At 39.3% G+C, this 16,939-nt stretch overlaps 1 protein-coding gene across 4 annotated transcripts in view; it reads left to right on the forward strand.

Annotated features, from left to right (window-relative positions):
- Window positions 1-16,939, forward strand: part of DIXDC1 (DIX domain containing 1) — a 74,387-nt gene that overhangs the window by 24,167 nt on the left and 33,281 nt on the right. For all 4 annotated transcript variants that reach the window (XM_074216667.1, XM_074216668.1, XM_074216670.1 and 1 more), the window contains one exon: window positions 16,321-16,450. In XM_074216667.1, coding sequence (XP_074072768.1) covers window positions 16,321-16,450 — 130 coding nt within the window. The remainder of the gene's footprint in view (window positions 1-16,320; window positions 16,451-16,939) is intronic.

Consider the following 16,939-nt stretch of genomic DNA (forward strand, 5'->3'; position numbering starts at 1 on the left):
CCCTTCCCTTCCAGACCTGTCAGCTCTCCTTCCTCCTCTAATTACTATATCATTTCTTCTTCTCCCACCTCATTTGTTTAAGATGGTAACTCTTTTTTTTAAAAAAATCTTTTTTGAAACCATTTTACTTTTAAGAATCCCACCCTACTCAGCTCTACCCCCATTTTCCTTTTAACTACCCAAATACTAATAATACTTTTGGCATATGGTTTCCATTTTCTCATATAGAGAACAAACAATTTGCCTTATTGAACCTCCTGCAATTAGTTTTTAATGTTTACCTTATATTTCTCTTGTAGGTCAAATTTTCTATTAAGGTCTTTTTTGCAACAAAATCCTGAAACTCTTGCAATTCATTGAATGTTCTTTTTTTCCCATTGAGAATCATGTTTAATTTTGCTGGGTATGTTTTAGCTGCAATATCAGTTCTTTTACTTTTTTTGATAAGTTGTGTTCCAAGACCTGCTGTCTTTTGAAGAAGTTGCTACTAGATCTTGAATAATTCTAATTGTAGTTCTGCCAATATTTGAATTGTTTTTTTCTTGTTGCTTTTAATATTTTCTCCTTAACCTGGGGATTTTGGAATTTAGCTATGTTATTCCTGTCAGTCTTCCTCCTAAGATCTCTTTCATGTGGCGACTGATGAATTTTTTCTATTTCTACTATCCCCTCTTGTTCTAACACTTCTGGACAATTTTTCTTTAATTATTTCTTGTATTATTATGTTAAGATTCTTTTTTTGATCATAACTTTCAGGTAGTTTGATTATTATGTTTTTTCTTCTTGATTTATTCTCGAAATCTGTTGTTTTTCTTGTGAGGTGTTTCACTTTTCTATTTTTTCATTCATTATGTTCTATATATTTCTTGGTGTCATGGTTTCTTCTTGCCCAGTTCTAATTTTCAAAGAGTCATTTTTTTCATAAGATTTTGAATCACCTTTTCCAGTTGCTTTGCTTTCTTTTCATAATTTTCTTTTTTTTCTTGGATTGTTCTTATTTTCTTTTTTAGTCATTTTTTTCAGTCTCTCTTATTTGAGTTTCTCTATGAATGTTTTTTGAGCATGTAGCTATTTGATGTTACATTTGGGGGTAGAAGAGGCTTTTTTTTTGCTTCAGCATCTTCTTCTGAAGATAAATCTCAATCTTCTCTATTCCCATAGTAACTGCCTGTGCTTGGCTGTTCATTTAAAAAAAGTTTTTAATCATCTTATTCTTATATTTGCCTCTAGTCCTGTGGTGTGGGACCTCAGGAGCTTTTCCTGGGTCCATTCTGCATGCCTTTTCCCCTCCAAACCACAGTTGGGTCCCTTTAGTATCCTGGGCCCTCACTATCTGGGATGTAAAAATTCTTGTGGCAGAGGTGGAGGCTACCTCCCTAGGACTCACTTCTTGATGTTTCAGAGAGCTAGCCTGGAGGTATTGGCACTTCACAGCCTGGGATCTTTCTTCAGATCTTCTCTGGTTATTCCAGAAGGAACACTGTTCTGCCATAACTTTTTTTGTTTTTGCTGCTTTGCTTTCACCCAGATATTTTTACTTGTTAGTGGAGGAAATCTGGAGAACTTGGAATTTTCTGACACTCCTCCATCTTCCCAGAATCCCAGGCCATTTTGGTTAGAACACAGTGTGCAGGAAGGGGAATCCAGTATAATGAGACTGGACAGGAAAACTCATAGGCTGTAGAGGGCCTTAAAGCCAAAGAGAAGAGTTGTATAACCACTGAATTTTTGGTGACTCACACCAAAGAGAGCTTGCCATCAGTAGAACTTCAAAAACATCTATATTTAGTATTGCCTCACTTTTTGTTTGGTGATGGTTAAGGTATCTCCTTTTAATTTTTTTTTAGGTTTTTGCAAGGCAAATGAGGTTAAGTGGCTTGCACAAGGCCACACAGCTAGGTAATTATTAAGTGTTTGAGACCGGATTTGAATCCAGGTACTCCTGACTCCAAGGCCGGTGCTTTATCCACTACACCACCTAGCCGCCCCAAGGTATCTCCTTTAACCACTGAGCTGAGCACCGTCATAAAACTATTATTAATAACAAATCACATATAATACTTTCATTTAAGAAGCATTTTACTCACAGCTCCCTCAGGTAGTATAAATGGTCACTTCCATTTTACAGATAAGGATACTGAGGCTTACAAGTGACTTGAAAAGATGACAGAACAAGTGGTGCTCCAACTTGACTTCTTTAATGTTCCCCCACCCCATCCCATATCACATTGTGGGTATCACCAGCACTTCAAACTCAACATGCGAAAAAGACAAAATGAACTAGTCCTTGCCCTGGGTGCTTATATTAGGGGAGACAACTTGGTGGTAAACAAGTCTATACAAAATAAGTAGGAAATAACTTGGGGGAGAGACCCTGGTAGCTAAGGGATGAGGGAGGGTCTCATATAGGAGCTTTGAGGAGGCAGCATACTTCAACTGTCACTTGGGTGAAGGGGTCTGGAGATGGAATATGAGGAACACAAGAAGATCAATTTTATTTAGACCAAGGAGTGAGGGAAAGTGAGTGATGTATGAAAAACCCGGAAAGGTAGGTTGGAGTCAGGTTTTAATAAGAATTTTAAATGCCAAATAGAGGACTTTGTATTTTGTCTGAGAGGTAACATGAAGTCACAAGAATTTCTTGAGTAGGGGAGCAACATAGTCAGATCTTTGTTTTAGGAATATTATTTTGGCAACTATAGATTGGGTGAGGGAGAAACTTAAGGGAGGGAAAATTAGAAGGCTTTTACAGTTATTTAGGTGTGAGTTGATGAGGAACTTTACTACAGTTGTGGGCATATGAATGGAGAGAAAGGCAAGGATTGAAGAGAGTTTGTGGAGTTAGAATAGACAAGATTAAGACCTGAGGAGATATGAGGTGTGTGAAGTTGTGTAACTAGAAGGAAACCCTCAAGAGAAATAGGAACATTAGAAAAGTAAGTTCTGGGGGAGAGATAATGGGTTCTATTTTGAACATGTTAAGTTCCAGATACCTGGGGTGGGGTGAGGGTGTTTGGGGGATGTTTAGTTTGCAGTATCCAATCATCAATTGGTGATGAGGAAGTGGAGCTTAGAAGAGACACTAGGATTGGATATATAGCTCTGGGGGTCATCTACAAAGAAACAATAATTAAACCCATGATGAGGGAACCAAGTAAGAGAAAGTATTTAACTGTGTATGCCTTCTTTCCTCCTCTCAAATTAAAACCCATTCCCATCATTCCCCATCTTCTCTTTTATTTCAATTTCTTCCAATCTCCTGGCTCCTTCCCTATGGCTACAAACACCAAGAGTTAACAGCCTTTTGTAGACATTGTCTATGAAAGGGAGGAGTGATGAAGGACCTTAGTTTAAGAGGACACACATTTGCTTTGTTGCTGTTGTTGTTTTCTGTAGATCACAGAGAAAGAGCTAGGAGATTAGGATCAACTGGGGATTAGAAAAAGAGGGAATGACTGTGAGGGCCATCTTCTGGGGAAGATAGGAGGGGGTAGGATCAGTGGTGTATGTATAGGGGTTGTCTTGCCAAGAAAAGGGGTCACTTTTTCATCAGAAATTCAAGTAAAGGAGAAGATAGAGGTTGATGCTGTCCAATGAGATTTTGATTTGAGAAAAGGAAAGAAGGGAGAGGTCATGGCAAATTACCTCTATTTTCTCATTCAGATATGAAGCAAGATCCTCTGATGAAAGAATGGATAGAAGGGATAGTATGGGAAGCTTGAGAAAAGGAGAGATTGGGCACAGCTACTGTGGGAAGAGGATGTAGAATCAATTAGGAAGGAATAAAAGGACTGCCTTATGGTGAGAGGAATTAGCATCGTTTTGTAGTATTCTCAGTTAGCACTGCTGTGTGACTTCCTTCAGCATCTAGCTCGGTTAGGGGTGTGCTGCAGAACCTAGAGGACAATGCAGTCAATGTTGAATTGGTTAATGAAGGGTCAAAATGAGTATGGGAGGAAAGTGAAACCAGAGCAGGCTGATGCACTTGGAGAGTACTGAGGAATGGAAGGACTGGTGTTGAGGTTTAAGAGAATGAGGCAGAGGGGGGAAAATGGCATGATAAAGGGTTGTGGAGTGCTTGTGGATGAGGGTGAGATCAAGGGCATGGCTGTTCCTCTGTGTGGTCCTGATAAAAGAAAAACATAAATCCTTAGACTGGAGACCAAGGACCTGGAGAGTTCAGCTATTTGAAGGAACTTTGCCACCAACCTGAGGGAACTCTGCAGTACTTCAGGAAGAGAAAAGGTGCTGGGGGCGGGGAAGATGGTGAGGCAAGTTTCAACCTCCTTGAAAAAGAGGGATAATGAGAGACAAATGTCACCAGAATGTAGATTGGGAATTAGAGTTGGATAGTGTCAACCTGAAAGGAGAAGTTCCTAAGGAGCAGTAGCACAGAAGTGGAGAGCAAAAAGCATGCCTGCCCTTACTCCCTGACCAGTATTTTAGGGAGTATGAGAGAAGCATCAGAAAGGATGGCCAAGGATGTCTTTTATGAGGAGCCAAGTCTGTGAGTGCCAGAGAATGGAGGAAACACGAGAAACCCAAGATAAAAGGGAGGGTGTGTTAATGAGAGAATGGGAATTCCAGAGACACAGACAAAGTTGGAATGGGGTAGAGGGTGGAGGAGAGGGGAAGAGAGAGAGGTGGGGAGGGGTCTGTACCATGGGGATTGGAAGCATTAGAGGCAGGAGGTTGGTAGCCACAGGAAATGGAGAACCTTTTTACAGAGGCTTCCACAGTCAACTCTGTGAAGAGTGGAGGATGTATCACTCTCTTTTAAGAGTTGACTTTTTTTTTTTTGCAAGGCAATGGGGTTAAGTGGCTTGCCCAAGGCCACACAGCTAGGTAATTATTAAATGTATGAGGTTGGATTCGAACTCAAGTACTCCTGACTCCAGGACTGGTGCTTTATCCACTGCGCCACCTAGCCGCCCCCAAGAGTTAACTCTCTAAAGTTTTAAGAGTAGGGTTTGATGGAAGTAACATACATAAAGGAAAGCAAGGGAATAAGCATTTATATAGCTCCTACTATAGTATCAGGAAGTGTGCTCATCACTATTGGATCTTCACCTTAACCTTGAGAAGTAGGTACTATCATTGAGGAATCTGAGGTAAACAAAGTTAAGTGACTTGCCCAGGGTCCCACAGCTTGTATCAGAGGTCAGATTTGAATTCGAGCCAGTGCTGCCTCCCCATGCTATGCTCAGCTGCCTCAGATGATGCATCTGCATCTTGGTCCTAGGCTGGTTCTGGAAGTGAGAGCCCCAGGGCCAGAGACTGACATCAGACAGCTAGTGGTACCTCAAGTAGAGGAGGGGGTGCTATGCCTTCCTTTCATTTGGGAGCTTGGTATCATCTTTGATTCTTTTCTCTGTCTCACCTTTCATATATAATTAGTTAATAGATATCTCTCATATATTTCTCCTTAGTCCCACACACACAGTCAGCATCATAGAATCCCATAACCAAATGACCAGACTCTACCATTAACTACCATCAAGTTCTTCCTGCCTCCACTTCTCCAAACTATCCTCATGCCTCTGTCAGAATAATCAATCAGGTCTCTGGTCAAGAATACTCAGAGGATCACAGAGTTTAGAACTGAAAGGGTCCTTAGAAGTATTTAACAAATAAAAACATTTAGGCTGAGAGGGGTGAGACTAAGAGATTTATCCTTGGTATGGTTTGTGTCTGTGGTAGGATCTGAACTCAATACACTTTCCTGGCTCTGATTGCCTGTTGATTACTGAGTAAAGTTCAAATTCTACCATCTGCTATCCAAAGCCTCCTTATACCTGGGGCTTTCTCCAGTCTCAACTCTTTTTAGCCTTATTTCTTGCTATTCTTTTGTCTACATGTTTCCTTCCTGTCAGTCTAGACTATTTTTGTCCGCCACACAGTACCTCTAATGTTTTCCTCTATATCTCTGATATGTTCCCTACCCCCCCCCCCCTTACCTGAAATACTACAGGAAGCCTTTCTTGGTCACCAATAACTTTTCCTCTAAGACTTCCCATGAACTTTTCAGTTAGATATTACAGTGGTTAGAGAGCTGGGTGTGAGGGCAAGAAAAGCTAAGTTCAAATCTGGCCTCAGACACTTCCTAGCTGAGAGACCCTGAGCAAGTCCTTTAACTTCTGTTTTCCTCAGTTTCCTCATCTGAAAATGGGACGAATAATAGCCCCTACCTTTCAGGGTTGTTGTGAGGATCAAATAGCTATCTCTAAATCACAGTGCCTAGCATGTAATAAGTGCTGTATAAATGCTAATTATCATCATTGTTATTATTACTGTGATAAATCTGGTGATCTTTCTACCTGCCTCCAAGTTCTTTGCCAAATACTTTTGATTTTGCATCCACAGTAGAATCTTTATCCAACTCCCTCTCACCAATCACATGGACATCAGCCTAGTTGAGGTAACACCTCTCACCTGCACTATTTATTATCCTAACCTCCTCATTAGTCTCTCACCTCTCCCATCTGTCCTACACACAACTTCCAAAATGATTTCCCTCAAAACCCAAGTCTTACCAGGTTGTTCTTCAACTCAGTAAATTCCAGTGGCTCTTTCTTGCCTTGAGGATAAAATATAAACTCTTCTGTAGAGTGTTTAAAGTCCTTTATATCCTGGCACCCACCTTAGCAGACATTCCTTTCTCCCCTTCTGCTGCTTTTACCATGTTAGAAGGCACTGCCTCCTCACTTTTCATGTCTTGGGATCCCTGGTTTCTTCCAGGATTCTTCTCTGGTATTATGACCTTCTCTGGGAAACCTGTCCTAGAGTCCCCTCCCCAAGCTACCTCTTATTCATTTTGTATGTATATTTTATATTCTCTCTCTCTCTCTCTCTCTCTCTCTCTCACACACACACACACACACACACACACACACACACACACAAACACACTTCCCCTCTTGCCAAGGGATAGTTTTCCTTTTTGTCTTAATATTTCCATCTTAATAAATGATTGCACCAGAAGTCCTACTGTTGGCACATATCCTTAAACAACAAAGTAAGGTCCAATATGTATATCTCAAAGTATTCAAAGTACCATTTGTAATGTTCATTAATTGGGGAATGGCTAAACAAATTGTGATATATAGATGTGGAATACAATTGTGCTCTAAGAAATTAAGAGTATGAAAATTTCAGAGAAGCATGGAAAGGCTTATATGAACTGACACAGAGTGTAGTGACAAGCAGGTTCAGGAAAATAGTAAACCCAGTAACAGCAATAATGTCATCATACACTTAAAACCACACACCACTTACAGAGGCAACAAGGTGTAGAATGTTGCAGACTGAACTGATGGGTTGTTTGGTTTTGCTGAACTACCTTTTTTCTTTTCCTCTTTTATTTTTTGTTACAAGGGATGGCTCAGCAGATAGGGATAGGAAGAGGGATATATTTTGAAATGAAGGTGAGGTAACAACAAAAGATAGCAATGGTGATGGAGTGGGACACTGAGAGGTTAAGGGATTTGCCTGAAGCCACTCAGCATATGTCAGAAATAGGATTTGAACCCAGGTTCTCCAAGATTGAACCCTTCTTTGTACTATTATGCCAGGCTTCCTCTTCATTTTATTATATATATTGAAGAAGTTATAATTATTTTCATGACAGTCTTTTTGAAAAAAGCTCATGTTGCACACTGCAAGGTAAGATAATTAAATGTCTAATGAAATGGTGTTTCTTGTTGATTTTGGAAGTACTATAAAAATTAAGTCTCCCAACTCTCTTATTTTCATTTCCATCCTTTTGATATCCTTTTGTTTTTCTGTAACTTCCTCCTGTCTTCTAATTTCACTTAGTAAGAATATCAAGATGAATATGCTTTAGTTTCCACAGCACCATGTCCACCCATTGGTTGCTGGATAAAGATCTCATATTTAGAATACCAGGAGTTTAGTTAATATTTATAGACAATCTAGAAACTGCAGGCTTTTTGGCATCCTCTACCCCTTTTTGATCCCTCTGCCAACATCCCTGTGGAAATAGAAGAGGCTGCAAAGGCCTGAAGGCCATTTGGTATTTTTCTTGGTTTCATGATCAGTACACTAAGTACTAAGTTAGGTCATAGCACAGTTGGATAACAAACATCACATAGTTTGTACAAGTGGATAAAGAACTGCCTCCAGGTGAATGACCTAAGGTGCATGCATGGGCTTTCAAGCATCTGCTACGGAGGCCCTGCCTTATTTGCTCATCAGGTTCTCAGACCTGACAGACTCTCCAGCTCCACATGGCTGTCTCTACCTGTGGTCATGAAAAATCTCTTTATAGAGCAGTGGGAAGACTGGGGAACTTCTCTCATTTTGCAGCCCTTTTCAGTTGCTTAAGAACCTTCTTCTTTTTATTCCAGTAAAACATTCTCTTTCTTACATATACTTCGATTCAAAGAGCACCATTGCCTCATATCTGAACCATGCCATTTACTGAAGTAGTCTGTGGATCTGGTCTGGCACAATGGCATAAGAATATAGAAATGGGGGTGAAAAGCAAGGTGAGAGCTTCTAAACACCAGGATGGTCCAATATGGTGGTGGATATTCAGTTGCACAAGAATTCAACAACACTTGTAGGTCCTGTAAGATAAATCCCTCTAATGGGGATGGGAAAAATGTTCCATTGAGTTTGGGAACATAATTCATAATGTCATGGATGTCCCATTAAGCTCAAGATCACCCCTACAAGATGTTCCTTATAGCAACAGAGAAGCATGTATATCAACTCTGCCAGCAGGCAGATACAGAGAAGGTACATGGGCTACATGCTGGTGAACAGATCAGACTGCTGACTTCTTATGAAGTTAGCATCATTGAGCAGAAATAGGGGACTGTCTGTGGATAGATAGAACTTAGTGGACAATTGATCAAATGACAAAAAAAGTAGTCCAAATTTGGCAGATTGGGTCTGACTATGCTATAATTATCCAATAACCAGCTGCTGTACAAAAAAAGAGTTAATGGAAAAAAAGTTTGTCTCAGTTCATGGGATGGGGCAGATGCTAACCTGGGTGTCAAAAGAAGTATAAGATACTGTCAAGAAATTTGGTTAGTTACAGATCAAATTCTGACAGCAGTCAGAGGAAAGGCTTCTTCTATCTGTGGGATAACAGCACAAGCCAGGTCAAACTACTTGAGGTCATATTTACACTTGATCTTAGCCAAAAGGCAGAGAAGCGATGAGGTCATGTTTAAATATCAGGGAGTACAACCTTATGTTGCAGTCAAATGGGACCTCAACAAGTAGACTGACCCTATTATCCTATATAGAGGGGTCAATACAGATTCAGTGATCCAAAAAACCCAAATCAAATTGGTCTTTAACCAACCAATAGGGGCTGATATCCTAAAGGAACAACCTGCTGGGCTGTTTTTGTGAGAATATACAGACATGACCCAACCAACACCATAACCTCAGCAGAAATTATCTGAGCCCTACTTACTGAGAGTCTCTCCTGCTTGGATGCTCCACTTGGCATTACTAATGGACACTCCATAGGAGATCCAATTTCTGGAACTGCCCTGTTTCCCAATCCTATTTTGGCTACTGGGCAGCTGGTTTGAGTGGGGGTGGGAACTGGTGTAAAGAGACCCAAGATCAAAGCTCTAGTAAAAGTAAAAGGAACCCTACTCCAAAACACTGGTTACCTAAAGGGAAAACCAATATGTTCCTATGCACTTTAATTTGGAGGTGGAACTCTGAGCAATAGATAAGTAAGCACTAAATATCTATCTCCTTCCACTGATCCCTGAAACTCTACTCCCAGATTGCTGGACCTTGGATGGCTTACTCTCCTGACTTCTCAGAGCTCACATGGTTGTGGTTGTCTCCAGTATTACTCATGAGCCAGGAAGAAGTCATATAGGGTTGATGTTCTGGTCAGTCACCTTTTAAATGTACCCTTATTTCTGTCTATGCAGCCACCGACAATCAATTAGGCTCCTATTCATCATATAGTTAGCAGAGTGGAACTGCTTACAGAATGTCTACACATGCTCCAAAGTCTCTTCAAGATACTTCTGTTAGACAGCATTTTACTCTTCAGCCTAGTCCATGAGGGAAATTGCATTAGCAGCTCTCTACTTGCTCACTTAGGCCCAGTGGACAGTCGCATAGAAATTCAGTCTTCTTGAGATTGACTCTGGAGAAGCTCACTAATTATGGGTTTTATCTTTCATCCTTTTAGCCATCAAACCAGTCTTTTTGCCTCTTCACCTACTTTCTTTGAAGTAGTAATCAAAATCTATCTCCTATCAAGCCTCATTAACTGCCCTGAACCATAGTCCTGAAAGCTTTGCTTCATGTTATACGAAACACCTTGCTGCTTCTTCCCAGTCAATTTTCCTTGGACCCATGGTAATATCCTCCACTCCTCACTTGCCCTTATTCCTCAAAGGCAGCCTGGGCTTGAATCTGATCATTTCTCCCTTTATAACATCCTTGTAAACCATCTTGTTTCTCCACCCACCATAATCTCTAATGTTCTCCATACTAGCAAGTCTCTCCCTGGTGAAGCACTTAAAGCCCTTCATGATCCAGCCTATTGTTACTGTTCTAGTTTCTTACCTTGTACTTCTCTGCATGTATTGTACAATCTAGGTATACTGGCATATGACATGCCATCTCCCATCTCCAAGCCTTTTCATTGACTAGTCCTCATACCTAGAATGTTCTTCTTCCTCCCCTTGGCCTCCTTTTCCTTCTCTAGTGACATAGTTTAACTCCCCACTTTTTGCAGGAGGCCTTCCTGGTCCTAATCTCTAACCCAGTGCCTGTCCTCCAAGATTACCTTCCTTCTTTTCTGTAAATCATATTCACATAGTGATTGACATGGCTCTCCCATTAGTACATGGATCCCTTTGAGTGTTTTTTTTTGCTTTTGTTCATATCTTCAGTACCTCACAGAATATAGCAAATAGTAAACACTTAATAAATGTTTATTGTACTGGGTGATTTAGATCAAATGCCTTACTGGTTGTCCATTTCTACCTATCCTATTAGATGGAAGTGTTTTCATGATTAGAACCATAACTGGGGAGCCCTAGTGGTGGGAGATTCAAAGAGCTTCATAGTAGTGAATAGAGGCTGTGAATATTAACTTTACCTTGCTGGATCATCCATCAGATTAGACTTAAAGAGAAGGGAATATATAGTCACAAAGACTTTTTGATTTATGTTTAAGAACAGGCTAAACAGAATATGACTAAAAAGGAAAATGACAAGTGTTGGAAGGGGATGTGGAAAAATTGGGATGATAAAGCATTTGGGTGAAATTGTGAACTGATGCAACCTTTCTGGAGAGCAATTTGGAATTATGTCCAAAGAACAATAAAACCCTTTGATGCAGCAATACCACTCCTGGGTATGTATCCCAAAGAGATCGAGAGAAAGGGTAAAAAATCCAATTGTACAAAACATTTATAGCACCTCTTTTTGTAGTGATAAAGAATTGGAAATTGAGGGGGTACCCATCATTTGGGGGGGTAGTTGAACAAATTGTGATTTATGAATGTGACAGAACACTATTGTTTAAAAAGTCCTGAGGATGGGACTTCAGTATAGCCTGGAAAGACTTACATGAACTGATGCTCAGTGAAGTGAGCAGAACCAGAAAAACATTGTACAGCATAACAACAACATAGGGCGATGATCAACTATGATAGACTTGTTGATTTCAGCAGTTTAATAATCAAAGACAATTTTAAAAGACTTGTGATAGAAAATACTATCCATTTCTAGAGAATAATTATAGAGTTTAAATGCAAACCAAAACTTACTATTTTCAATTTTTAAAAGTTAGGCATTATGTTTGGTTTCTTCTGTTTTGATTTGACTCTTCTTTCACAAGATGACTAATATGGATGTATGTTTAGCATGGTTATACTTGTATAGCCTATATTACATTGCTTTCTACAGGGTGGAGGGGAAAAGGAAGGGAGAAAGAGAGAAAAATATAAAATTCAAAACTTAACAAAAAAATGATTGTTGAAAACTACCATTGTATGTAGTTGGAAAAATAAATAAAATAGTATTTCCTGCAACAACAAAAAAAGAACAAGTTAGGTGGAATTAAACATACTCAGCAACTGAACATTTCTGTTAAGTCTGAAATATGGCCCATTCAAGCTTCTCTGTAGTGATCAAAAATAGATGAAACTATTGGCCCACACTAGTTAACTATGTTGTAGCATAGTCCATGACATTGCTATTAGAAAGCTCTATCTAATCATGAATCAGAGAATTTGGGGTCTTGGGTAGAAATATTCTTTGGCCTGATGTTAAATTAATAATATGCCTTTCCCCCCAGTTTTCTGATGCAAATGTTCAATATACTCAAGTCTTAAGTGAATATAAAAATTGTTAATAATAACTCCTTTTTAATTGACTAAGTAAGCATTTTCTCCATGATCATCCTCTAAGGCAGATAATCAAGTATTACTATCCTTATTTGACAGATGTATATATTGAGATTCAAATTTAAGTGACTTTAGGACCACTCTACAGGGATTTAGCTCTGGTCTCTTCACTCCAGGACTAGTGCATGACCTACAACAACCAGAATGATACTCCCAATCAAGGAAACAGAGTTCACTTAATTCTCTGTTGCCCTCATCCCTATACCTTTCTCTATGTGAACCTCTAAGTTCTGAATATTTGGATTTTAATTATGATTCTTATATTTAGAATATGTGTTACCTTAAACATGGACATAGCTATAGGTATCAGTTTCTATATTTGTCGATTGACAAGGTTAAACTACATGATCTCTCAGCACTAAAATTTGTGATCCTATGAACCTATTTCCTTTGGTTTTAGCTTCCCCAGAATGGCCCACTTATGAGTATCCTTTGGCTACTCTGCCTTAGGCAACATTTTTGCTGCTTAATGATATCAGTGCTGGGATTGCTATATCATCATGGAGAGGTCCCTGGACTGAGTTTGCAGATGCCACAGCTTTCCCCATTTCAAAGTGAGAATCTTAGCAAGTTGTGTGGGCTCCTGCTAGTGCCTGTACTCCCTACAGTGTCCAATAGATGGCAGCATATTAATCCTCTGGTAGTATCATTTTAGGAATATTTCTTCCTCCCACAAATACTCCCACAAGAAAAACATAATAAAGATTTAAACTTCGGAAGCAGCAGATGAGCAATTACTAAGATCATCTAATTAAGGGAATGTCAGAAGCTTGGAGCTCTGCAGTATTTTAACAAAATTATACCCTGATGCAATTAGCACTTGAACTTCATTACTAGGTTCGGGATCTTGGACTTGCATAATAGCCAGACATTGAGTCCTGGTGAATAAGTTACCTGACCTTATGGAGGAAGGAAGGAGATGCAGGATTGCAGTGTGGTGTAGTGGAAAGACAGTCCCAGGATCTTCAAGTTGGGAGGGACTTAGGAGGCCTTGTAGCCCAGCTCCTCAGGGACCACTTCTACTGCATTCCTGAAAGTGGTCATGAGCCTTCACTTAAGGACCTCCAGTTAAGGAGAACCTTTTCCCTCCCAGGGTAGACCATTCCACTTTGGGGTAGCTCCAATTGTTGGGAAGTTTTATTTATATGTGTATACATATGTATCTCTCTCTATATCTATATCTATATATCTATATCTACATATATTTAACTGAAACCTGCCTCTTTTCAATTTCCAATTTCCATTGCCTCTAGTTGTCCTTTGGACCCTAGTGAAAAAAAAATTTAATCTACTTCTTCCTTATGAACAAATTTCAAAGACTTGAGGAATAGCTGTCCAAGTCTCCCCTTCCTCAGGTTAAATGTTCCTAACTCCTTGATCCAGATCTCATCTTACACGGTTTCCAAGCCCCTTTGTGTTCCTGTTGCAGTCTTTGGGAAATGCTCCAGCTTGACAGCAGCCTTAAAGTGTGTCTGGAATGGAAAATAATACTCCAGAGTGTAGCATAGGGGGATTGTCACCTCCTTCATTCTAGGCATTATGCATTTCTTAATGTAATTTGAGATTGCATTATAATTTTTGGCTGCAAAGTCATGGTGTTGATTTTGCAATCCATTAAAATGTCCAGATCTTTAATGCAGCCATCTCATACTTGTAAAATTAACTATTTGAACCCACATTTTAGATATTTACTCTTATTAAATTCAGCCCATTGTTCTAGCCAGTTGAGATTCTTTTTGGATGATGAATCTGTTATCCCATGTGTTAGTTATCCCTTCCAGCTACCTTTAATCTGCAAATTTAGTCAACAAGCTGTCTATCTATACCTTTAGCCAGATTCCTTGTAGACATGTTAAAAGACACATTACCACAGAAAGATCCCTGGACTAGGTCACTATAGGTCTTAAGACAAGTTAACATCAACTCATTAATATGAGACATTAATATGTCTTTGGATGTGGGCAATAAAGTAGGCTTGAATTCATGTAACTATTTTACATCTAGCTGATATTTTCCATCTTGTCTGTAAAGATAACACAAGAAATGTTCTAAAAATAACTTGCAGAAATCTAGCTATGATATGTCTACATTGATTTCCTAATCTAGTGATCCTAACATTAAAGTAAAGGTAATAGGCAATTATATTATAATTAATTATAATATAAATATATAATTATATTATAAAATATATTATATATGAAATTATAAATAATAGTCCAAACTGTACCTGATCAAGAATTTCTTCTACAACATCTCCATCCAATCTTTACTTGGAGATCTTTAGTGAGAGGAACCTATAACTCTTAAAGTAGCCAATCCCCATTGAACAATTAAATTATGTTATACTTTGGATTCTGGTCAGATACTCCAAGTAAAACATGTACTATTTATCTGGTAGACAAAATAGGATGTGTGTAAACTTGCTTGTGAGCATTTATGTAAAGGGTTTTTTGAGTATTGACCTGAGTTGATTTGCCCCAATCTTTCAGTCTGAATTTTGGATGGATCTTTTACAAATCTTTTTTTTTTTAGTTTTTTTTTCTCTTTTTTGCAAGGCAAATGGGGTTAAGTGGCTTGCCCAAGGTCACACAGCTAGGTAATTATTAAGTGTCTGAGACCGGATTTGAGGATTTGAACTCAGGTACTCCTGACTCCAGGGCCAGTGCTCTATCCACTGTGCCACTTAGCCACCCTATCTTTTCCAAATCTTTAGCTTTCTTCTTATTGAAATCATGATATTACTTTATTTCTTACAACATAGAGTGAGGTGACTCAGAGATTGGCCAGTATGGTAAATTTTCTTTTTCAAATAGGGAAAAGTTCAAAGATAAAAATTAGCCTTCAAGGTCCCCTGGCCACAACTTTAGTTATTTGAGAGGTCAGTAAAAGTTTACTCTGTACTTTCTCCCACTTCATGAGGAAACAATCATAGCTCTTGTACTCTTGTACTACTATATATCCCATGACTCTTTCCTTTTTTAGCTGGCTGATAGGTTTCTCTGGGAAGCTTTCTTTGTCCGATCCCAAAACCAGACTAGAAGAAAGAAAATCACCTCTTCAGTGCTTGTGTCTGTTGCAGTGAAATCCAAGGAATAATGACATGGGAACATTTCATTTTTATGTAGGCAATGGGTAAATCAGGTCCCCTTAGAGAATACAAGACCAGGGATTAAACCTTACTGTAGAAATCCTAACAATCAGGGATCAAGTTAGTATTTCAAGCTAAGTCAAATTCTGAATGAAGCAATTATGAGAGGAGTACAGATCTGGTTAAATTGATTTGCCTTACTTGTCCAAGATCAGCTCCTAGGTATCAGACTGTGGACCAGATCTTCCTTTTATGTTCAGGGTGTGGGAGAGAATTTGTGAAAAGGAAGACTGGCAACTAGTGTTCAGAGGTACCTGGAGAACAATCCAGGAGTTGAAATGACAGCTGTAATTGCTGACTAAAAACAGCGTCCTACTAAGTCAACCCAAGGGCAAGCTCAAGGACATTTAAATCATTGGAAATATAAACTGCTTCTCTCTGTATAGCCATTAGGGTCACAGGAATCAGAGATGCAGCCTGTGGATTCACTCTCAACCAGAGATTTTTGGCACATTCTGTGCTTTTTGATCAACCTTTCTTAGAAACCAATACTCACTTCTCAGGGATACTGCAACAAGAAACTCATCCATTGGGCAGAGATTTGGTTAGATAACCTCTAATGTCCATTCCAATTCCAGGATTCTAGAATTCTCCCTACTCTTAGAATTTCTATATTCTTATATATTCTGCAAAGATATTTATATGACTTGGCTTCATCTGTTAATATAAATGGGGGAGAGGGAAGCAGAGGGAGGAAGGAGAAAAGCCAATTTGGCTTTTTCCTTATTCCCATTCTTTATTTTTCAGCAACAGTTACAGACCTATGTGGCCTGGGTGAATTCACAGCTGAAGAAGAGACCAGATGTGAAACCTGTGCAAGATCTTCGGCAGGATCTTCGGGATGGCGTCATCTTGGCATACTTGATAGAGATTGTTGGTTAGTAGTCTTCAGGTTCTGGGTATGGTGACATCAGCTCCCACAGTTCAGGAAGAACAGGCCAATTCATGACTTCTTCACCCTTAGTGCCTTCCCTCGAGGTAGATAAAACAAGGAAACTGAGGCACCATTTAAGAGATTTGCCCATATTTATATCACAAATGGAATATAGATGTCTCCTCCACACCCTAGGGCTTTAAGAAAAGGTCTTTCTTTGCTCTTGAAGATTTGGCACCTGTGGCAGGCCCTTACAGCACTATGGATATTTCATCATCAGCTGGCCTTGCCTGGGGTCTTTGAGGAAACTCCTTGCAAGAGTCAGTCTGTTTATGAAGCAGCTTGTGGTATAATACATGAATTCAACTGTTTAGCTTCTTCCATCTCAACATACCTTTTTGTGGTGCCTTCACATTTTTTAACCCAGTGTCAGGGGACTATTTAAAGTATTTGTGGACAGGGTAATATCAAAAGGCATCAAAAATAAGTATA

The sequence above is a fragment of the Macrotis lagotis genome, chromosome 1, assembly GCF_037893015.1.
Source record: "Macrotis lagotis isolate mMagLag1 chromosome 1, bilby.v1.9.chrom.fasta, whole genome shotgun sequence".
NCBI lineage: Eukaryota > Metazoa > Chordata > Mammalia > Peramelemorphia > Peramelidae > Macrotis > Macrotis lagotis.